At 41.2% G+C, this 25,371-nt stretch overlaps 1 protein-coding gene across 1 annotated transcript in view; it reads right to left on the bottom strand.

Annotated features, from left to right (window-relative positions):
• Positions 1–25,371, bottom strand: part of Exoc4 (exocyst complex component 4) — a 770,091-nt gene that overhangs the window by 148,383 nt on the left and 596,337 nt on the right. Inside the window, 1 exon segment of the mRNA NM_053875.2 lies at positions 23,184–23,320. Within this exon segment, the coding sequence (NP_446327.2) occupies positions 23,184–23,320 (137 nt within the window).

Genomic DNA, 25,371 nt, shown 5'->3' with positions numbered 1-25,371 from the left:
ACTGTTCTGAGGCTTGTAATATTTAAATCCCCCTCTCTTTTCTACTTCTGCTTTTTTCTTTTTACATCAATCCTCCTGGTCCTACTCTTGTCACCTGAACCCACTTGGGAGCCAATGTGATGGCTTTTCTCCTGGGGTGAGTCCCACAGGCCTGTGCATTTCACACTTGGGCAATCTGGTCTTCTGGCCAGACTGATGACTCCTTCATTCAAATCTCCAGGGAAGCATCAATTCTCACTCTTGTTCTTATATTTGAAAGCTTAACTAGAGAGCTCTTAATGGACAGTTTCACCAGCATTTCAAAGTAAAATGAATCAAAAGGAATTCCGTCATTTCCCTTTCTCCTTCCCACTAGACACCTGGCATCCCTTATTCTAGCCATCCTATAATTCAATTGGGAATACAGTCTTCTTAATCACCAACAGTGACCACATCCTGTCAATTCTGTCTTTTTAATATCTTCAGAATAGTTATTTCCTTTCCAGATTCACTGCCATTAATTGGCATTTAAGCCCTAATCATTTCTTGTGTGGACTTGGCAGTGACTTGGTACCTGGGCTTCTTGCCTGGAGTTCTGAGAAGAGTCATCTCTGTAAATAAGATACAGTGAGGAAAGAGTCCTTTAAAGATTCCTGCATGTAGAACAGAACCAGACAGCAGTGTGTGAACATTACCTGTGCAGCAACAGCTCTTTTGTCCCTATTTCATTAACTCCAGGTCATTCTCCTGTGGAAGTTAGCCATATATTTCATCTAGAAGGACAGGTCTAGCGATTTAAAGTGGGTATTAGGTTTCAAACCTGGGACAAATGGCTGAAGTACCCATTTAACACACCAAAGCAGACACTGGTTCCTAGGTTTTCCCTGCATCCCTCAGTCCCTACCTGTTACAGGGTCCTCCTGGCTGGCACTCCCATCCCAACCCTAAACTTCTCTAGCCCAGCACTCTGGGCTGGTCTTCCCTATATAATCAAACCATTTTGGTTACTGGCTATCTTTGTACCTTTGGACCTCCTGGCTGCTTCCCCTGGTTTCCCTGTTCTTCTCTTCTCTCACCGATCTCTGCACCATGGCCCAGCTAAGTCTGGTCATGTCCACTCTGGACTCTCCCAGATGTTCTGTCTCTGCCTCTGGTTGTGCTTCCCCACGTACCTATAATAATCTTTCTCCTCCACCATACCTAGGAGCAGTCATGTCCTTTCCTCCCTCCCCGCCTTTCTTTTCTTCCTTCCTTCCTTCCTTCCTTCCTTCCTTCCTTCCTTCCTTCCTTCTTCCCTCCCTCTCTTCCTTCCTTCCTCCCTCCCTCCGTCCCTCCCTCCCTCCCTCCCTCCCTCCTTTCCTTCCTTCCCTACTCAGTGGAATGTATTGTTTCTCCCATTTTTATCTACCACATCCTCTTTGTATGTTTTTACTTATCAAAGGTTACTTTGGTTCCTTCTTTCCTATTTATGTGTGTGTGTGTGTGTGTGTGTGTGTGTGTGTGTGTGTGTGTGTCCAACTCTGCCTATGCTAGAGGTTTTTGGCCTTTACTGGACACTAGAATCACTTAAGGGAGCTCTTAAATCAAACCAAACCAAACCAAACCAAACCAAACCAAACCAAATCAAACCAAATAAAAAACTGGATGCACAGGCCATACCTAAGACTACCAAATCAGAATTTGGGTCAGGGAGTAGCATGAAGTATACAATCTGTAAATTTCTTAGGTTATCCAAACCATATGCCAAGCAATAAATATCTCTCCTCATTGCTGCTTTGTTTTGTTTTGTTTTGTTTTGTTTTGTTTTTACCCTCCCTCCCCTCCTTTGTTCTCCCTCTCTCTGTGTCTGTGTCTCTCCTCTCAACAGAGGAAAAGTCCTCCCACAGAAAACAAGTGAAGCTGGAGCAACTGTTGACAAGCCTGGCCCTGCATTCTGTCCTCCTAGGTGGTCTATTGTGTGGAAAGCCTCCTCAAGACTTTGGTTTTTCTAGGAGGAGTTTGCTGACTATGACAGCACGTGGTGAGAAGACACAAAGCTTTTATAAGGTCTGCCTACCAGGCAGTTAGCACCTCATTGTTTACAGTGAGGTTGGCAGATTATGGCCTGTGGGTACCACCTGCCCACCAGTTTGCCACTTTATGTCCTAGAAGCCATCTAAAGTTAGCTGCTTTAAACGGATTCTAAAAGAATTAAAGAATAATACTTTGTAATGTTGGCAAGTTATATAAAGTAAATGTCAGTGTCATAGTAGAAGGAACCTCGGCTGAAGGGTTCTTGTCCCTTTAGAGCCCCATTACAGGTCAAATGCTGCTTTGTAAGTTAGAAAGCTCAAGCTGAACTTACTTCTTAAATCCTGAGCCAAAGCTAGCCTGTCCCAGGGTTCAGGAAAGTGATCGAGCCCATACCTGTGAGACAGTACTATACATTTCAGAGTGGGTATAACTACAATATTCTATTTTAGTACTTCATGAAACAAAAGAAACACTAGCTAAGGTATTCACTGTGTTAAAGGTACCCAGACAAATTACTTAGGTCCCTTAAAAACACTGCTATGCTTAAAAAGCTCAACAGTATATTATTATTTGATATTATTTTATTAAGAAATGATACTGGTAATTAATCAAAATGTTAATATAAAGTGCTCTCAGTAGATAGTATATTAATTTATATTGGAATAAAGATAAAGCCAAAAAAAAAAAAACCCCAGTTCTAAATAAACTAACCTGAAATACTGACTTCCTGTAGGAAATAATTACCCTAGAGGAAAATTTTCATTCAAATGGCAACATATCTAAACAGCTTCAAAAAAGGATCCCAACATTCCCCAAAATAATTCTGTAGGAGGAATGGGGTTAATCATTCCACCCAGAACCATAATCTACCAATTAATTCACAGCTCAATGGATAACAGACAGAGCCATCTGTTTAACTATTTGTACCCTTCCCAGAGGGAAGAGGAAAATAGGCGTGTCTCTTGAAACAGGTGATGGGTTGCCATGAGAAAGTCTACCCTCAAGACGTGGCTGAGTGGATTTCATTCAGAAAACATCTGCTGATGTCAACTGGCTTCCTCCCTGGAACAGTTGGGAGGTGCAAGTGTGTACAGTCCCCAGACACAGCTGGGTGCTGAGGCCTTCCCTGGGTAAACAACCAGGGGCGGGTGGGGATAATTGGATTCAACTGTTTTGTGACAGCTAGGGCATGATGCTTACTTCCCCAGACTGAACCTTTCAGATACTTCGAAAGCTGGAAGCCAAGCTGCCGTGAGTCCAGTTTATAGACTAGGAATGTCTGAGTGTACATCAGACCAAACTAGTGTGTGGTGCCTAACAAACACGTAATAGTGACAGCGAGGGGAGCAGACCAACAGTTCTACAATGCTGGCATTTGATAGGTTCTGGGAGAGCAGATGTCACTCTCGGCAGGGGTCCTCCAGTGGACAGCTCCAAATCTACGGTAACACAAGCCTGGTAAAACTCAGTGGGTCACCAAGCAAAGCCAACAGACACGAATGTGAGCGAGGGATTTTTGGGAGTAAGTGTGGGGGAGTTGATATGGATGGGGGAGGGTGGAGGTTGAGTGATCAGTGTGCCCTACATACCAAGTATCTAAGAATAAATACAGTTAACTGTAAAAAGAAAAGGAGATGGGGAAGAGAAAGATGAAAAGAAGGAAGAGAATAATAATAAGATGGGCCACAATTCTTTGGAAAAGACAGAAATCCACGTGGGCCTTTATAGGCGGGCGTGCCTTAGTTGAGGTTATTATTGCTGTGATGGCACACCACGACCAAAGGCAACTTGGAGAGAAAAGGGTTTATTTCACTCAGTTTCATAGAGTAGGCAAGTATCCAAAGGAGTGAGGACAGGAGCCTGAGGCAGGAGTGATGCAGAAGCCACGGAGGGATGCTTACTGTCTTGCTCCCTACGGCTTGCTCAGCCTGATTTCTTTCTTTCTCTCTTTCTTTCTTCCTTTCTCTCTCTCTCTCTCTCTCTCTCTCTCTCTCTCTCTCTCTTTCTTTCTTTCTCTCAATAATAAATACTTTTTATAACGTTTCTTATTCAAGGGGTTGGGGATACAGCTCAGTTGGAAGAATGCTTGCCTAGTTTTCAGGAAACCCTAGGTTCCATCTGCAGCACTACCTAACTCCAGGCCTGGTAACACTTGCCTGTTATCACAGCACCAAGGAAGCAAAAGCAACACTAGAAGTTCAGGATTATTCCCTGCTATAATATCAATATCAGTCAAAATAAAGCTTCAAGCCAACAGTCAAACTCCTCAAAGCCTAAAGTGGAACAAAATAGTAGTCACTTCTTTGCCACAGTCCTTCTACTATTCAAATGCAGTCTTTATTACACAGCAAGTCTTCTCAACCCGATAGAACAGTGAGCTCCAGGCCCCAGAAAGGCTTCTTTGTTATCTTCAGTTGCGTCCATCATGGCTTCTACAGTACTGTTCTACAGGACTTGAGGTTGTGTTTAAACTGTTCAGGACAGCACCTGCTGCCACTTGTGCACTGAGTGCTAGAAGGGCTGGTGGTGTGATTGAGGAACTGAGTTTTGAAGCTGGCGACAACCACACTGAACAACTCAGCCATGCTTTCACATCCCTTCTCCCTATTGATCATTCTTCCTTAGAATGCATTCATGCTTGTCAGCATCCCTCAGATGCCCGGTACCTACAGAGTAACAATAGGACTTTTAGAATAAAGACGTATTTGGCAGCACCTGGATAATATTTCTGTTCTCCAAAATGGATTTTTTAAGCTTCCTTGAAGTATAAATATTAGAGATCACCAGAACTAGTATTTTATCAGAAATCATATTCACTTTGTATAACTATATATTTTAACCACTATAGAATTTGATACTTGTTTGTGCCCAGCAGTATAGGTACTCCAGATTTTCATGTTCGAACCTGTTCCAAAGTAGTCTACAACCAACCTTCTCAACTCTGTGGTATTTACAGACGTGGCAGCACTACTGACTGACCTGCAGGTGCTCCTTTACAGTTTGCAAGGCACTTTTGTATCCAATGTATTTAATCTGATCCTGACATTAGCCTTGTAAAGTAGACAAGATGTGAATCAGCCTGCTTTCTTACAGAACCAAGGGTCACTGGCCAAAGGGTGGCCCCACCCACAATCCTCTGGACCCTCCCCCACCACTCATGGATTAAGAAAATGCCTACAGGTTATCTTATATAGAAGCATTTTCTCAACTGAGGCTCCCTCCTCTCTGATAGCTCTAGCGTATGTCAAGCTGACACAAAACCAACACAGGGTGACATAAAGCCACACAGGGTGGCTACTTCTTCCAGAAGACACCATTGCATGCAGGCCATGGAAACAGGTAAAGGGGCTCCAGGGAAGGAGGGCTTGGATTTGAGTATCTGCAAAGGTAGTAACTCTTGGAGATAATTTAAGAACAATCCTCAAATAGCTAAGTTTGCAAGATAATGTTCATAATTGACATTTTAAGAAAAAGAATTATATTGTAGCATAGGCAGCAGGGCAAAATGAATGTGAAATGTGCTTCAACTGTCAGTGTTCAGATTTTTCCTTTGGCAAACAAATTTAAGTACATTCTATGTTTGAATATCCTTAATATGTTTATTGAAGAACAGACTAAACTTAACTTTCCATGTCTTCTTATTGCACTTAGGTAAAATCCAAACCTCTAGTTTAAGATCCTTTATCAATCCTGGTTATACACTAAAATTCCAGGAAAACTTTTAGTGATATCCACTAAGTTCAGTCAGAAGCTGGGCCCAGAAGTACTTAACAGCATTCTATGGTGCAGCCAGAAACGCCTGTAGGAGGAACTGAGCCAAGCAGGCCCAGTCACAATGCTGGCACATGAACCACTGACACTTCCTCCTGGAGCCAACCTAGAATCTGCTGGGATGGCTAGAGACCTCTGACACTGGATTAGGAAATGGAGCAAGCCAGTGAGAGGGAGACAGCACCACATCTGGCTACTTGAGATGCCAATGAGATGCTGGGGGCGGGGTGTAAAGGTTTGCCCAGTTCCTGCAATAAACAAGTCTGCTTTTGCCATTTGCCTGACCCCAGAGTCTGTGTCACTGACTCTGTCTTCTTACCTCCACCCCTAAGGATCTTGGTTGGGGTCATAAACAACAGAAGCCGGGACCCCTGCTCCCATCTGTTTCTTCATACTTTTGTCTCTGCCCGGTGTGTTCTTTCCCCTTCTTCCCATCCTTCTCAATCGAATCCAAGCATCACATCCCCAGTGGGGTCTTATTGCTCCTTACCCAGAAAACATGTTTTAAAAAAATCCTTCTATTACCAAAATCCACTTTTCTTCTTTGTCACATGATCATTATTTGTCTCCTTCCATTAGAATGAAAAGGCTTGATTGCCTAACCGATTAATTTCTTGAAGTTTAGCCTGCAGTAAACCCCTGCATATACAATTTTTATATTCTCAGTTGACAAACTATAATTGTAAACACAGAATACAAAGTAATGTTATGATTCATGAATATAACATGAAGCAAACTATCACATCCACCATCAAGGACATCATTTTTCTGAGGAGTGCATGTGAAGCTTAGTCGTTATCATTTACTAGATTCCCCACAGTGTGCAATACACTCCAACAAGGGTAGGGAAGCCTTACTTTTCTTCTAATTGAGGCTGTGTACTGGTTATCGTCACTACTCTGACTTCTCCAACGACCATCTGGTGACTACCATTCCACCCTCTTCTCCTAGACTTGAGGAAATGTCTCTGTGCCTGGCGTATTGTACTCAGTATAGTATTTGTCTATTCCGTCTGTGTTGTCATAAATGGCAAATTTCTATTTAAAAGGATAAATAGAAACCCCTTGTGGATGTGCACCACATTTTCTTTTCCATTCATCTGTTGATGGACACTTGGGCTGATTCCATAGCTTGGCTATGTAAACAGTGTTTTATTGAACAAGGGACTGCAGACATCTTTTTGACATACTAATTTTAACTAGGGGAGTAAACATCCAGAAGTGGGATTGTTAGATACAATTTTATGTGTAGTTTTTGATTAGCTCCATTTTGCTTTTTCCACAAGACAAGATGAGTTATACTCTTGGCAACAAGGTATAGGTGATCTCTTCTTTCTACATACCAACTAGCAGCTAAGTTTTGACTTTTTGGTAACAGCCATAATAACTAGTATGAGGAGATATTCTATTATTTTAAATTTGCACTTATTAAATAGTGATTCTAAAAATATCTGTTGGCCATTTATACATCTTTTGGGAAATTATGATTCACCCCTCTTAGTAGCTTTTATTTTGTTTTGTTGTATTTGGTACAGGATTTGAACCTAGGGCCTTTAACAAGCTAAGTATACACCCAAATTGAACCATCACACTCTTTATCTGCTGCTAATGAGATCTGTTGTTTGGTTATTGTTATTGTTTTTAAATATGGAGCTAAGTTTCCTACATGGTTTTCTACCAACTACTAATGAAATGTATGGCTTGGAAATACTTTCTCCCACGTGTAGGTTGGCTCCTCACTCCTTAATTTCAGTGTGCAGAACTTTTTGTAAATGTATTCTCATTTGTCTTTTTTTTTTTTTTTTTTGCTTTCATTTTTCCTACTTTGGAGTAGGAAAATCTAAAAACTAATCTGGAAAACCTCTTTGCTATAGCAGCGCCACGGAGCTGTGGTCTGTATGCTGTGGCTTTGTGTGTCACGTGAAGGGTTTGACCACCTGCACTGTATGTGGTGTGGATCCAGCACCTCCTCTGCTATGCACGCTTCTCCCACACCACACCGCTGGAGACAGTCGTATCCTCCCAATATGAATTCTTGGCACTTGTGTCAAAACTCAATTAACTGCATACGCATGAGTGCATTTCTGGGCTCTCAATTCTTTTCTTTTGGTCAATGAGTCTGTTTTTATGTCAGCACTGTGGTGTTTTAATTACTATCACTTTGTAGCTTAGATTGAAATCAGGTAGAGCAATGTTTCCAGTTTTGTTCTTTTAGCTCGTGAATATCTTGGTTATTTTTGGTTTTACTTTTATATTTCCACATGAATTTGAGGTTTAAAAAATATTTCTACAAAAATATATAGTAAGGGCTGGGACTATATATACAAAAATATATCGGAGCACTCACATATGGGTGTGAACTCCAAGACTTAAATAGGTGGATTCCAGAAACTCGCTGGCTTGCCAGGGAAGCCAAAATGGTGAGCTTTCAGGGTCAGCGAGAGACCCTGTCTCCAGGCAATAGGTGGAGGATACAGATGAAAACAAGGACATCTTATTCGACATCCATGACCATGGGTGAATGAATTAACACACTCATTTACACATAGCAAACAACGCACACACACAGACACACCAACACTTGGATTTTGAAAGGCATTGCACTGAATCTGTATGTTACTTTGGGTAGTAAGGCCATTTTGTCATTTTCACAAAATGAATCCTTTCCACCAACGTGGGTTATTACACCAGTCATTTGTGCCGTCTCCCTTTTCTCCCATTCACACTACCCCATTTGTTCTGTTCAGTTGGTAGGGTTTTCATCTCCTCGGTTACATGGATTCCTAAGTGTTCTTTGTAGTCTTTGTAAATGGACTGTCCCCCCGATTCACTTTCATTATGCTCATTCTGGGCATACGGAAGCGTGGCAGATTTCTGTTCTCTGCGACCTTACTGGATTCTCTTAGTGGTCTAGTGGTTTGTACTGGTAGGCTCTTCAGGGTCTATTGTCTGTCAGTGTCACTGACCATGCCATTAGCAGAATGCAGCAATTTTACTTTTTCCTGTTCTTTCTTTCTTTTGCTTATTTGCCCAGCATCTCATCCTGCCTGGATCTTTGAGGAAAGGATTTTAATTTTTACCACTGTATATAATGGTAACTGTGGATTTACTGTATATGGCTTTAACTGTGTTAAGGCATATTCCATCCACAACACAGCTATTGTATTTTCAAAAAGAAGGAACCTGAATTTCGTCAAACATTCTCTTTGCATCTAATGAGGTGGTCACATGGCTTTTGTCCTCTGCTCTGTTATTATGATGCATCATAATTATTGATTTATGGATGCTGATGTGTCTCTGCATTCCGGGGATAAACCCCATTCAACCATGGGGAATGGTCCTTTTAATGTACTGCTGAATTTGATTTGCTAGTACTCTGTTGAGAAATCTTATATCTGTTAAAAAGGTTGGCCTGTAGTTTTCCTATCATATGATATCCTTGCCTAGCTTTGGTACTAGGGCCTTGGTAACTGCTGAATTAAAAAAAGTAACTGATTTAATGATGGAATGATATATTTACAGTATAAGCACCAAGGACACAACAGAAGGCATAAAAATATCTTTCCTGTGACATCAGCAAATATAAACAATGTTACTAATGAATGTAGAAATAAGCAAATGTGCTAACACAGTAGTTATTGCAGTCTAAGCACCGTTCTTTACACACATGCTAAACCTTGTTTTCTTGTGTGTTCATGTAGGTATGTGTGTGAGTGTGGTATGGTATGTCTATGTATGGTGTGAGTATAGTATATGTATACATGTGTGAGTGTGAATGTGTGTATATGTGTGAGATATGTGTCTGGGGTATATATGTGTAAGTGTGGTGTATATGCTTGTGTGTATGTATTATACATGTATGTGTGTGTGTTTTATTTGTATGTGAATGCATGTCTCTTTGTGTGGTCTGTGCATGTATTTATGTGTGAGTGTGGTATGTGTATGTGAGAGTATGGTGTCTGTGAGTATATATGTGTATGTGTAGTGTTTAGTGTAATGTATGATTATTGTAGCATGTGAGGGTGCATGCCTGTGTGTGCACTCATGGAGACCTGTTTCTTATTGAACCTGGGCATAGGCCACAGCAAGACCTAGAGATTTTCCTATCTCTGTTCTTGTCTTCTCCAGTACTGGGGTTATAGATATATGTGTGGTCATGTCTGACTTTTTCCCTGGGTTTTGGGATCTTCATGAAAGTCTTTATTCTAGAATATCAAACACTCTTGCTCACTGAGTTATCTCTCCAGCCACATTCATTATTGACACAACAATTATGGTGGACAGGTTCATCACTTCTATTTGGTAGATGAAACACCTGGGCATAGAGGTTAGAGAACCTGCCCTGGTCAGCTGACTGTTGGGACAGGTCTAAGTCAGGCCTGCTGCTGGTCTTCTGGAGCCTGAACTGCTTAGAACGGTGTAGATCCTCTAAGCACCTGAAGCATTTCTAGGTTTCCCATCACTTTTTTTGACTCCATTGTTTCTTATTTGGACTTTAAAGTCAGTCAGCGTTAGCTTCTAATGCACGCACTACAACTCTGTGCCCTTCGCCACATTATTAACCTTTCTGAACCTGTGTTTTCATGGGTAAGGTAAGGAGAATCCAATTTAATAGAATCGTTGTGAGTGACTAGATAAGCTAATGACTTATAAAGTCCTCTGCACTGTGACTATGCACTTTATTTATTTCCACTCAGACCAGGTTCTTATTACTGTGTATCAAGGTTACTGCAATAGGCTCCTATCTGATCATAGAAGGCTGAGCCAGGCAAGAGAAATGAGATTTGCTGCTTCCTACTGAATCTATAGGACAAATGGTTAGGGGTCAAAAGATGCAGGCTAGAGCAGCTGGCATGGTAAGTAAAGTGAAGGGGTTCATCTGATCAATAACCGTGAGTACCTGGGCTATGGAATATGTTATTCTGGTTCTTGGAGATAATTATGTGCAAAAAGTCATAGTAAATTCCTTCTAGAAGCTGACAGTTCAGACAGTGATTTCTAACCAGTAACATACATGACAACCGCTTTTAAAAGTACAGTTGCTTAGTGGACCTAATGTGGGAAACCTAATGTCTTAATATTTCCCCTAATAACTTCTATGTTAATATACACTTGAAGAATGATGTTATGAAAAGGAAAACACACACACATCACTAAATGATAAAATAAAAACAAGTAATGTAACTCCAATGGGGTAACTTTAGAAGCATATTAAAAAAGTTCACCTGACCTACCCTTTCTAAGAAGCAAATACTATATATTTTATAACATTCACTTGTATATATTTTATTGTTAATAAAACTGTGTGTGATGGCTTAAATAATAATGGTTCCTGTAGACTCATATTTTTGAATACTTGGTCGTCAGTTGGTGGAATTGTTTGGGAAGGATTAAGAGATGTGGCCTTGTTGAAGAGGTATGTCACTGGGGGTAGTTTTAAATGATTCATGCCATTCCTGGTGTGCCCACTCTGCCTCCTGCTTGCTGTTTGGGACACGAGATGCCAGATGGTCCTATCACCATGCCATTGTTCCACTATCATGGACTCTAATGCTCTGAAACTGTAAGCACATTAAACGCTGTCGTTTGTAAGTTACTTTGGTCATGGTATTTTATCAAAGCAAACAGAAGAATAACCAATACACTGCGTGTTAGAGCTGCATGAGCCAAGCAGGTGGGAGAGACAGTCTGCACAGACCGAGGAGGATTAGAGATGGGTGGTCCTGTGCTGAGGGTTCACAACTTTGTTTTGATTTTTTTGTTGTTGGTTATTTTTTGTTTATATTTCATTAGGTTGGAAAAGCTCAAGGCAAACTCGATTCTATTCTCAATCCTACAGATTATGCAGGGGTAGTGAAGTACTTTCTGAGTCTGAAGGCATCCATGAATGTCCATTTCATTTTGCTGGTCAACACAATGGATGTTATAACTGTTCTTGGACCATGCTGTCCACCTCACCATATAGGAGTCAAGTAGTACTAGGACACAAAATGGGAAAATGTCAAACTTCCCTTCGTTACCTGTCTGCAGTCCGGTGCTTGTTACTATTTACTCACTTTCCCGCATGCATCCATTCATCCCTTCTGCTTTACTGCAAGTTGTTCTTCCCATTCAGTAGTGAAGACTTCCTCATTTATTCAACAAACATGCCAAGGGGCCAACAAGGTGTCATCCCCGAGCTGGATCTGTTGTCAGCATCCTTTACCAAGTGTGCCCCTTAGCACTCTGGAGTGCTTGGGATCAAAGCCAGGGCCCTTTGCATGCTAGTCAAGTTCTGCAGCAGTTCACTGAGTCCATGTTCAGCTTGCAAGTGTGTCATGTTGCAAAGGTGTCTTCATAATTTAGCATGATTTCTGGCTCCTTTAGGAAGACGCAGTGAACGGCTGAAAGGTGAGTCCCCAGCTGCTCATAACCCTCAGTAGTTTGCTGGGTCTGATATCAATGGGACTTCTGAGTTTACAGCAGAGGTTTTATTTGTGTTTTCTACCAGGTTCAACATTATGGTAGAGTGTGTGTGTGTGTGTGTGTGTGTGTGTGTGTGTGTGTGCACTCTACCAGCCACTGGAGAAAAATTAATGAACTGATACTAAATTAGAATGAAGAGAAACTTTAGAAAACTGTGACTTCCAAGCATTAAATGACTCTTCGAGGACAGATGGAATTGCTGGTTGAATCTCAGGGCAAAGAGGACAAACATGGGGAGAGAGCATTTGGCTTGGAGGTAGCAGAGTAATAGACAGACTGTCTGATTGGTAACATAGCACATTTCAGAACTCACAACTAAGTTTACTTGAAGCTCCAAGGGGTGTGACTAATTAAGGAAAACACTTCTAGTTCTTCTTTCCCATGTACGGAACATCTGTATCCCAAGCACGTGTCATGACATCATTCCAGAGCAGTCTTTCTCTTGAGCACTGTGCTCACACGAGTGAGATGTCCCTGACCTTTCCTCAGAGCTTTAAACCCACGGCTCTGCTCAGGTTCTCTGGAGAGCTCAGAAGACAACTGACTCTCGGCAGAGGGCGTTGTGAGCTTAGGGATTTGACAGCTCCGGTGCTAGATCTGCTGAGAATCATGTGGGAGAAGTCAGACTGCAATGGTTCCCTGCTTCCTCCCTCCTGCCCTCCCTACTGTGGTAGCATTTTAGATGATTTGAATTGTACACGGCTTTCTATTTAAGTCAGTCATTTGCTGGCAGCAAAACTAGAACATTTCCTGTTTTCCCTCTCACTGTAATCAGGATTTGGTTGTCCAAATTAGGACTGCCCTAATTACTCCGCAGCAGGTGCCAATCCGGGGGAGGGCAACAGACTGGAAGAGAGGAAGTAAGGACACTGCATCTTCAGAGCCACTCAAGAAGAAAACACTCATTCCCAAACCCCGAAAAACCTGAGTAAGTCACAGAAACACACTCCATGCGGGTGTGTGTGGAGAACATACACACATGGCCATGTAAAACAAGTATAAAGATTTTTTTTTTTACGTAGCTGCCTTCAAAGGTTTATAGATTTGCTTTCTCCAATCATAGATGAACTAAAGTTAGACCCATAATTCAGGAGCTGTGTGCATTATTCCTAGGAAACCATGTGCATGAAATAATCTGACAGTGGGAAAGAAGAAGTGGATATCATTCTGGAGGTTTTGTCTCTGTTCCTCTCCCCCCACGTGTGTGTGTGTGTGTGTGTGTGTGTGTGTGTGTGTGTGTGTGTGTTAGTTTGTTTCCACAGCAGGTCAGTCTCTTAGACAAAAGAATCAAGATACTTTTTTAGGAGTGCCATAGACTAAGAACCCAAAGCAATGACTGTGTTCTAAAAGAAATAGGACATTGGCTTAGGAGGTCAAGTGCTGCCAAGCCCGATGACCTGATGTCTTTTAGTTAGGATTCCTACTGCTGCTATGAAACACCATGACCAAAAAGCAAGTTGGGGAAAAAAGGGTTTATTTGGCTTACACTTCCACATCATAACAGAAAAAAGTCGGGACAGGAACTTAAACAGGGCTGCAGCCAGGAGGCAGAAGCTGATGCAGAGGCCATGGAGGGCTGCTGCTTACTGGCTTGCTTCCCCTGGCTTACTCAGCCTCTTTTCTTACAGAACCCAGGGCCACCATCCCAGGAGAGGCACCACAGTGGTCTGGGCCCTCCCTACCAACCACTAATTAAAAAAATGCTCTACAGGCTTGCCCACATCCCCTTCCTTTGGAAGCATTTTCTTAATTGAGGCTCCCTACTCTTGGATGACTTTAGCTTGACATAAAAGTAGCCAGAACAACAGAGTTTCAGCTTGGGAACTCACAGGGTTGAAGGAAAAGAACTGATCCCATAAGTTGTCGTCTGATGATGATATGAGTACCACAGTATATGCACATGTGTATACCATCCCCCACAGTTAATAAATATGATACATAGTAGATGGTGCGCACAGGTGTCTTGGGAACTATAAATGCAGAGGAATAACTGAATCCCTAATCATAAGAGTTCAAATGAACAAAACTATTCTCATTTCTCCCTAAAACCAACCACTCTGCCTGTGTGTAAGATCCCACCCTTACCTATTTCTTTCCCAATACAACTTCAGAGTCTCCCTTTGTTTCATATACCAACAACTTTCTCTCTCTACCAGATGGTTTTTAAATATAGAGATGTAAGCATTCCTCTTTGGAAATGACACACCAAGTATAACAAACCTCCATGTGATCTTGGCTCTCTAGCAACCACCACGTTCCTGTTGCCCTTTGTAGTGGCACTATCTGCAAATTAGTGCTTAGCTTATATTTATACTTTCTCTATCTATATTTTCCTTTCTCATCTATCCCACTCTGGTTAGTAGCCTAGTACCCTACAAGAACAGCTCATGTGAAGGCTACCAGCAACCCACTGGGCAAAAGACACCACTCAGTGCACACTGACCAGACCCAGCATCTCACCCAGCTCATCTCTGCATCCTTTGCTTGGTTCCACATTACATTTTTCCCTGTTTCACTGGCTGTTGCTTCTCGGTCCCTTTGACACTTACTCTGCATTTGGTAAACTTGTTAGGTGTAGGCTTTTGTCATCTATGCCCTGGCCATCTATGCTTACCCCAAGGAGGTTTCATCAAGTACCATAGCTTCAAATACCACGCCCACCTACCTCTCTCCAGCAGGAGCTCTCTCCTTTCGATGACTACAGCCAAGTGCCTCCTTCCCGTGCCCATGTGAATATCTTCTGACCCTTCAAATTTACATCCCTGTCTACTTGCTCCTGGATCTGCAATATTCTTTTCCTTAGTAGGACTTTATTCGGAATTTAAAAGTAAAAGATGAGAGGACTGGGGTGACAAACAGAATATTATCCATGTTGAATGCATACATTGTCTTGGGTAGATGCTGAAGGGGGAGCTGCATCAAGAGCTTAGGCTTTGCATGCACAGTGGCACAAGCCTATAGTACTTTGGAGGATGAAGCAGGGGGCTCTTCCTAGGCTACACATTAAGTTCCACAACTGTCTCTACAACTAACACTAAAAAAACCAAAAGCCAACAAACCAATCAAATAAAAAAAAAACTCACAAAATTAAAAGTACAAGGCCAGGGTGAGAAGCACCTGAAAGAAAAATGTTTCTGAAAAGGCAGAGGCTGACAAATAGGGGCTGTTGTGGGCCAGACAGGGACTGACCACCATCATCAATATCGCAGCCGAGCAGGCTGGGCTGCATTTCATTTGGTGAGAAGCTGGTAAAGCTTGGTCTTTCCAGAACACGTCCCCCTCCCCTTGTTAGGAAAGGGGGTTAGGGCGGAGAGGCTGTGTGCTGTCTGAAGTCATGTAGTGAGTAGGTACAAACTGGCACTCACACTGGCTCTAGGGCCTGCTCCTGAGCCAAAGTGGGGCCCCATCTACAAACAATGTATAACACGTACACGCTCACCTGGCAAGGCTGGCAGAAGAGGAAGCACTAAGTTTTCAACTTACACTGTTTATTGGTTGTTTTCCTATAAAGAAGGCAAGCTCAAGAGGCATGAGACTTAGAGGTTAGTTCAGAATTTCTGATGACAGAATGAGGATGCAAAAATACCTCAATAGACCCAGATGAGGAGTTAAAAATAACATCCCATGCAATGGGTGGGTGTGAGATTTGAATCTATGTTTAGAAAGTTACCACAGTCGAAAGGAGAAAGAAGCTTTCACCCTTGTTTCTCTTAAACCCTTCCCTGGCCTCCCCAGCCATCAGTGGCCTGGCTGCACAGATCTTACCTCTCCATTTCCCCAACTTCATCCCTAACAAGCAAGCTCTTATCTCCCCAATCCACCCCAACAAAAAGCAGAAGAGAGACCTCCCTGCACCGGCTACTCCCCTCTACCTTCAATCCATACTGCCTAACTTTAAAACAAGAACCCCCGAGCCTGTACTCCAGAGTCCCCGGCTTGCCCACACTCATTCACCTGCTCTTCCCGTTCTAATCTCCCAACCACTTGGATGTTGCCACAGATCCATCCTACCCTGCTTAAGCTTCTCTGTTTCAATCATGTTCATTCCTCTTCAAACCCATTCACATCCTTCTGGAATCCTTGCCTGCCCTGGCATATTAGGAATGTAATCCTGTGGCCTGGCCCGTCCATGCTTCACTGTGTTTCTTCTCACAACCGATACTGTGGTGTATCATTCCATTTCCTTGGCACACACTACTTTCTCTACTTTCTGTGATTGACTAACTCTACATGCACACACACACACACACACACACACACACACACACACACACACACACACACACACACAGAGTGTGAATCATGGTGGAGGCCCTGTGAAGCACCACCCAGTGCAACGACAGGATACAAAAACAACTGGGGCTAGCCTTGGCTCCTAAAGAGGACATGTGATGATGCTGTTTTATCATGCAGAACACACCTCAGTGACCAGTCTAGGCTTGGGGGAGTCTTTTTTAAGATGGATAATATTAGGCCAATGACAATGGAGAGTAACGACTGGGATGGTTTAGACCCAAAGCTTATTAGATACAGGAAATGTCCCACAATGGACCATAATGAACTGGAAATGAACCACAATAACTATCTTCACAAATATGCAAGATTTTTTTTAATAAAACAACTATTTTCACAACTATGAAGATTTTCATATAATTATCTTCATAAAAATGCGATATTTTCATATGGAAGGAATAAAAAGGATTTCACTCTAATAAAAAGAAGCGGCATTTGAGTATGTGTTTTCAAAAGGAATTGTGTTAGCCTGGTCTCAAGATGTTTCTCTGTTTCTTGGTTCAAGATGCAAACTGCTGGCTTCACTGGGCACTTCTGCTTTGATAGAAAAACCTTTGTAAGAGGCTCTCAGCAATGAGAGCACCTCGTCTTGGACCAGAGCCCCAGATGTGAGCCGGAATAAACTTTCTCATTACGCAGGGTAAGTGTCCAAACCACAGTAGTGCCCCAAGCCTGACTAATACACACTGGCTTCCAGTCCACAACGATGAGAGGAAATGAAGAGGGTACCACACCCTGGGAACGTAAGACTTTCCTGTCACTAAGCGACAATGCTGTAAAGTACCGATCAGTAGAATTGAGCCTGTAGAACTAATGACTTCTTTATAGGTTATTTACTGTAATGCGACTGTAAGTAAAAGCCATCAGCACTGTTTTGCTGAGAAATTATTTTGTGATTTTTAGACATATGTATATTTAAAAAAATCTTTAAACTAATGGTGGTTCCACAGAGACATAAACTAGATGTCATTAAAACATTATTTTAAAATATTTCATTGCTTAAAATTGAAGCTTCAATGTTTAAAATGTTTTAAAATTCTCATTTGGTAGGTGACACATTGGTAAAACACTTAGGAATTTATTTCCCCAAAAATAGAACACCCTTGCAGTGAGTCAGAAATTCCAATTTCAAACAAATATGTTAGGTCAGTGGCTTCGGCAACTTGTGTACACACTAAAATAATTTGTAAAACTACAGTCTCCTCTCCACATATTAAAGCTGACATACAGTTGTTTTTGGTATGAATGTAAATACTTGCAAAAGTCAGGCCTTTTGGCATATCATAAATAAATACATTTGTAAAAATCACTTTTTTAAATGTTTCAAAGATTAGGAACAGAAATATCACGTTTTCTTTTAGATGCAGAATCTTTACAATTTAAATCCTGATACGTAGAGGGTAAAAAGGTGGTTACTTGAGTTGTGGGTGGGGTGGAAAAGGGGGTGTTTGCTCAAGGACATAACCTCCATTAAATTCAACATATTTTAAAAATTTGGCTGGGAATGGTGGCTCATGTCCTTAATCCCAACATTCTATAAACAGAGGCAGGTGATCTCTGAGTTTGAGGCCAGCCTAGTCTACAGAGTTGAGTTCCAGGACAGCAAGGCTACCCAAAGGAACACTACCTTGAAAAACCGAACCAAATCAAACCAACATCTCCTGCCCACAATTTGCTTAATAGATTTTAAATATTCACATCACACACATTAAAAACTTATATGAGGTGACAGATATATGAATTAGTTGATTTAATCAATACATATTTAAATCTCATTGTTTCCTAAGTAGCTTTAATTACTACTTTTAAAGTAAAAATAAAAAAAAAAAACCCAGCACTTTTATTGTTGAGAATAGTTTGTGCTATCCTGGGTTTTTTGATATTCCAAATGAATTTGCAAATTGATCTTTCTAATTCTAGGAAGAATTGAGTTGGAATTTTGATGGGGATTGCATTGAATCTGTAGATTGACTTCGAAAAGATAGTCATTTTACTATATTAATCTGCCAGTCTGTGAGCATGGGAGATCTTTTCATCTTCTGAGATCTTTGATTTCTTTCTTCAGAGACTTGAAGTTCTTGTCATACAGATCTTTCACTTGCTTGGTGAGAGCCACACCAAGGTATTTTATATTATTTGTGACTATTATGAAGGGAGTCATTTCCTTAATTTCTTTTTCAACCCGTTTATCCTTTGAGTAGAGGAAGGCTACAGATTTGTTTAAGTTAATTTTATATCCAGCCACTTTGCTGAAATTGTTTATCAGGTTTAGGAGTTCTCTGTTGGATTTTTTGGGGTCATTTAAATAGACTATCATATCATCTGTAAATAATGATATTTTGACTTCTTCCTTTCCAATTTGTATCCCTTTGACCTCCTTTTGTTTTCAGATTGCTCTGGCTAGGACTTCGAGTACTATATTGAATAAGTAGGGAGAGAGTGGTCAGCCTTGTCTAGTCACTGATTTTAGTGGGATTGCTTCAAGTTTCTCTCTATTGAGTTTAATGTTGGTTACTGGTTTGCTGTATATTGCTTTTACTATGTTAAGGTATGGGCCTTGAATTCCTGATGTTTACAAGACTTTTAACATGAAGGGGTGTTGAATTTTGTCAAATGCTTTCTTAGCATCTAATGAGATGATCATGTGGTGTCTTTCTTTGAGTTTGTTTATACAGTGGATTACATTGATGGATTTCTGTATATCGAACCATCCCTGCTTCTTCCCTGGGATGAAGCCAACTTGATCGTGGTAGATGACTGTTTTGATGTGCTCTTGGATTCAGTTTGTGAGAATTGTATTGAGTATTTTTGCATGGATACTCATACTTGCATAAGGGAAATTGGTCTGAAGTTCTCTTTCTTTCTTGGGTCTTTGTGTGGTTTAGGTATAAGTGTCATTGTGGCTTCATAGGAAGAATTTGGTAGTGTTCCTTTTGCTTCTATTCTATGGAACAGTTTGAAGAGTACTGGACACTAGATCAATGGAACAGAATTGAAGACCCAGAAATGAACTCACACACCTATGGTCATTTGATCTTTGACAAAGGAGCTAAAACCATCCAGTGGAAAAAAGACAGCATTTTCAACAAATGGTGTTAGTTCAACTGGAGGTCAGCATGTAGAAGAATGCAAATTGATCCATTATTATTTCCTTGTATTGTACAAAGCTCAAGTCTAAGTGGATCAAGGACTTCCACAGAAAATCTGATACACTGAAACCAATAGAAGAAAGTGGGGAAGAGCCTCGAACACATGGGCACTGGGGGAAATTTCCAGAACAGAATACCAATGGCTTATGCTCTAAGATCAACAATAATCAAAAGGGACCTCATTAAATTGCAAAGCTTCTGTAAGGCAAAGGACACTGTCATTAGGACAAAATGGCAACAAACAGATTAGGAAAAGATCTTTAAGAATCCTACATCCAATAGAGAGCTAATATCCAATATATACAAAGAACTCAAGAAGTTAGACTCCAGAGAGTCAAATAAGCCTATTAAAAAATAGGCTACAGAGCTAAACAAAGAATTCTTAACTGAGGATTATCAAATGGTGGAGAAGCCCCCTAAAGAAATGTTCAACATCTTTACTCATCAGGGAAATGCAAATTAAAACAATCCTGAAATTCTACCTGACACCAGTCAGAATGGTTAAGATCAAATATGGCTAAGACTGGTGACGATGTGGAGAAAGAGGAACACTCCTCCATTGTTGGTGGGATTACAAGCTGGTACATCCACTCTGGAAATCAGTCTGGAGGTTGCTCAGAAAATTGGACATAGTACTACCTGAGGACCCAGCTATACCACTCCTGGGCATATCATATACCCAAAAGATGCTCCAACATAGAATAAGGACATATGCTTCACTATGTTCATAGCCTTATTTATAATAGCCAGAAGCTGGAAAGAACCCAAGTGTCCTTCAACAGAGGAATGGATACAGAAAATATGGTACATCTACACAATGAAGTACTACTCAGCTATTAAAAAGAATGACTTCATGAAATCTTAGGGAAATGGATGGAACTGGAAAATATTCTGAGTGAGGTAACTCAGTCACAAAAGAACACACATGGACTCAATGATAAGTGGATACTAGCCCCAAAGCTCAGAATACCCAAGACATAATTCATAGACCAAATGAAGCTCAAGAAGAATGAAGTCCAAAACGTGGATGCTTCAATACTCCTTAGAAGAGGGAACAAAATACTCATGGGAGATAAAGGGTGGGAGGGACTTGGGAGGAAGAAAGGAGAGGGAGGGGGGAAGGGGGGCAGGATCACATATAGGAGGAGACATGGATGATATACAGAGGGTCAGGAATTTGAACAGAGGTGTTTAACAGAGGGGGATAGGGGACTGGGGGTATCCACCAGCAAGTCCCAGAAGGCAGGAAAGCAAGAGGCCTCCAGTACTCAATGAGGATGAGATTAGCTGAAATGCCATGAAAGGGCAGGGAGAACCTTTAGAGACCATATCCAGAGGTTAGGCAAGGTCCCCACTTGGGGGATGGGGTCACCCACTCATCTCCAATTTTTTAACCCAGAATTGTTCTTATCTAAAGGAAATATGGAGAGAAAGTGTGGAGGAGAGACTGAAGGAAAGGCCATCCAGAGATTGCCCCACCTGGGGATCCATCCCATATGCAGACACCATCCCCAGTCACTACTGATGATGCTAAGAAGTGCATGCTGACAGGAACCTAATATAGCTGTCTACTAAGAGGCTCTGCCAGAGCCTGACAAATACAGGGGGATGTTGGCAGCCAAACATTGGACTGAGCACTGGAACCCCAATGGAGGAGCTAGAGAAAGGACTGAAGGAGCTGAAGGGGTTTGCGACCCCATTGAAGAACAACAATATTGACCAACCAGAACCCCCAGAGCTTCCAGGGACCAAACCATCAACCACAGAGTACACATGGACAGACCCATGGCTCCAGTTGCATTATGTAACAGAGGATGGCCTTGTCTGGCTTCAATGGGAGAAGAGGCCCTTGATCATGTGAAAGCTGGCTGCCCCGTGTAGGGGAATGCCAGGACAGTAAGGCAGGAGAGGGTGGGTGGGGGAGCACCCTCATAGAAGCAGGGTGGGAGGGATGAGATAGGGTGTTTTGGGGGCCGGGACCAGGAAAGGGGATAACATTTGAAATGTAAATTAATAAAATATCTAATAAAAAATGTACTTAACGGAATCTCAATCTCACATGGATTTGAAAACTTCCACTAGATATTTATAAAGATACTAAAAGCTCCGTTTATGGATCTTATTTTTCCCCTATTTTGAATACTATTTGTATTTTATTTCTTCACTAAGTTTTATTGTATGGAGTACATTTTTATGCTTGAAACATTTGCTTATTAGGTTGTAATTTTTGGCAAAGCAAATTTGTATACACTTGTTTTAAAATTAAAATTTACATTTTGTTACCACAAGAATATATTTTAATATTTCTGGATTACCATGATGATTATTTGGTCTGTATTGATATAAAAATATTATTAGTATATGATTTGAATCTAACATGTTGATTTTGACGAATACAAAGAGTAAATATAGTTGGGAGCACAACTCAATGTGGATAAGGGCTTTTTATACTTCCTGTTGGGGTGAGGAGGCTTGCATTCACGGGAGTGAAATCGCTCTTTCAGACTACTGTTTTCCTTATTTTTGTAGAACTCTCAGAATATCTACATGTCGAAATCTTGTTGTCTCATACCCTTTGTTGGTCAGTGTCCCTCTTCCTAGGTAACATTATCACCTATGACTTCCTGCTTGGGCAATTCTTATTGTCTCCTCCCAGTACCAGGCCACTGGGTTGGTGTGCCCTTTCCTCTATTGCAATGCCTTGATGATTCTCTCCACTTCCATGAATGTCATCTGTCCAGAACATATATCACCTTCTGCAAAATTATACCTGTCTGTAATCACTTTTCTGTGGGATTTCACACAGATTATGACTACGGATTGTACTGGCCCTCCCCATCCTTAATTACATGTCCCATATACTTTAGCATTTTATTTTAATTCTCTCTTTTTTGCAATTGTTTCAAGCCTTGCCAACCAGGCTGCAATTTGTTCCTATTATTAGTTTTCTGTGTGAAGTGCTATAATCTTGCCATGAGCTCCAGATGATTCGTTGAACCCAGAAAAAAGAGATCTGAGGTCTAACAGGTTTCAAGTTCACACAAGAGTTTTTCTCCCTTCAACTGATGCTAATACCAGGTGTAATTGTCCTTTTCTGACAGTAGGTAGGGTTCAGATCAATGTCAGTAGGAATATGTTTGGAAGAGTGAGAAAAACTTTGTAGGATAGAGCATTAAGAGTTTTAAATCACTATGTTATCAGGATCTTTTTACTCACCAAGTGGACTAGTTAAGACCTGAAGTTTCCTTGAGGAAGACACATCTTGTACTTCTAGGTTCCGATGGAAATCAGAGTTGACCCCTGAGCTGAGCCATCATGGCCATCTTAAATGTCTGCCTTTGCTCCCTTCATTCTCTTTGCCAGTGCAACTGTGTAAGGACCTAAGATACCATCTCTATGGTGCCCTTTGTTGTCATGCCCTTTGACAAACTCAGGGATAGGCAAGAAAGGCAGTGTTGCCAGGCTGAGCCACTACCAAGCTCCACCCTGAGTCAGCATTCCCACTAGCGCCTACCTGTAGGCTGTGGAGCATGTGTCCTTGTATTCCTGTAGCTTCACACACACCATGTTGAGGAACTGATCTGAATATGCACTCAAGTCATGCATCAGGTTCATGAGGTCTTGTACTGTCTTCTCCACGATGATGGTGCTCTGGAAATGAATAAAAGGAGAAGACACGGAAATCATGAGATTTCTATTTAGAAATAACGTACAGGAGAAGCAAGCACAACTGGAAGGATGTGACAGCATCTGGCCTTCCTGAGGGTTTGTGGCACCTAAACATATGGATTAAAATCAACAATGAAAAAAGTACTTCACACAGAGCTAGTCTTTCAAAGACCTGAAAGGCATTTTCTCAGAAATGGCACAGGGTAGGGATTTTCATAAGATTTTGTTCATGGGATCTATCGATATCTCTGTATATGGTTTTTCATTCTTTTTAAAAAGTGGTGCTGGGGATGGAAAACAGAATTTTGCACTGCCTCCCTGAACAACATTCCTATTCCTTGCTGATTTTGAGACTGAGTTTTGCTATGTAGCTCATGTAGGCATTGAACTTATGAGACAGCCCAGAATGGCTTAAATTAATGACCTTCCTACCTTTATTTCCCATGCTCTGGGATTACAGGCTCCTGTTACCATGACTGGAACCTTTTTTTTTTTTTTTTTGGTTTTAAGAAAGACTGTTCATAGTGAATAGGCACCTTATTTATCACCTTCGGGATTCATTACTACTTGAGTAAAGATCTCCTAGAGGCAATGAAAAGAAAAAGGCTTCTATGATTTATTTTACACTTCAAAGCTACCACAGTATTAATAACAACAAGGAACATTTGGGTCATGCCTTACAGCTTGCAGGGTGTTTGTAGCATGTGTTGTATCATTTGAAAGTCACATAGTACTCAGGTTATCATGAGTGTTTCCAGGGTTCTTACAAGTACAGGGCACAACACTAGCACTTCACTTGCTTTAAGCTTAGTTAACCCTTTCAGCACCCCTGTAATGACTGTCCATGAAAAGCAGAGCAAACAGGCTGAGGAGACAGGAAAGCAAGGGCCCTAGGCTCTGCTCATTTTTCCTTCCATTCTGCTTTAATACTGGTCCTGAGTTCTGACCACACTCCATCATTTTTCCATGAGTTCATTGTGCTTCTCATTTATTTCTATTACCATGACAACTGAAGGAGATAGACAACTTCCAGAGAGGAAGGCTGCTTTTGCTCACTTTGGAGATGTCCATCCATAACTTACTGGCTGGGTTGATTCTGGCATGTGCTGAGGTTGCACACCATGGTGGAATCTCATGGTGAAACTAAACTGCTCAAGGCATGGCTGGAGCCTAAGAAGAGAGGTTGTTGTGGGCTCTACAGTCTCCTGCAAACACCATTCTACCTGACTCGTACAGCTGTCAGCAGCCTCCAATAGCTCTTTTCACAGGAAGGCTCTTGAGGGCGAGTCCAGAACCAAATGATGGCACTGTTGTCAGCATAGGTGAAGAAGGGCACATATAGACTATGACTTTAAAATTGAACCAAAGAACTTCCAAAGTTAACAATCCTAAAACCATCTTGAAGCGAGAGCACGGTGCAGCAAGCTAGTGTTAGGTCTGAAAAGAGGAACATTCAATAAGTCCTAAATCTTTGAGAAAAGGCTCAGTGTTTTAAACCATTATTTCACAACTTGCAACAGGAGCAGAATCACACTGAAGTAAATATTAATCGAATGTCTAGCAGCCTGGAATCCTTTGGTCAATAAAGAGTTTGTTATATATTTATTAAAATAAAATCACACAGGCTACAGCAGTTAGTCATAAAAGTAAACATTAAAAATACTTTTTACAGTCTCATGGTGGCCTAGGAAAGAATCAAAGAAGCATTTTATTATGCTTAAAGATACACTATGGAGACAGGATTTTAGATAAATTTTCCCTGAAAATGAAAAGATCAGATAAAAGCCAATACAATGGGGGATTATCTTGAAGTATGAGCTACAGTGGTATGCTTATTTCAGATGATTTGGTGGAAGAGCTTCTGTCTCCTATGCCTTCCCCTCCCCTTCCCATTCCTACTGAAATAATTAGAAGGAGAGAAGAAAGGAACATTGTATTATGTAAGGCAAACCTCATAGGAAACCAAATTACAGTCTCTATAGAATCCTCACAAGTTCAACTTCCTTTTCTGTATTGATTTTGAGATTAAAGCA

This window comes from Rattus norvegicus, chromosome 4 (genome assembly GCF_021556685.1).
Source record: "Rattus norvegicus strain SHRSP/BbbUtx chromosome 4, alternate assembly SHRSP_T2T, whole genome shotgun sequence".
Classification (NCBI taxonomy): domain Eukaryota; kingdom Metazoa; phylum Chordata; class Mammalia; order Rodentia; family Muridae; genus Rattus; species Rattus norvegicus.
Note: the sequence above shows the minus strand (reverse complement) of the source record. Positions and strands in the feature narration are given on the sequence as shown.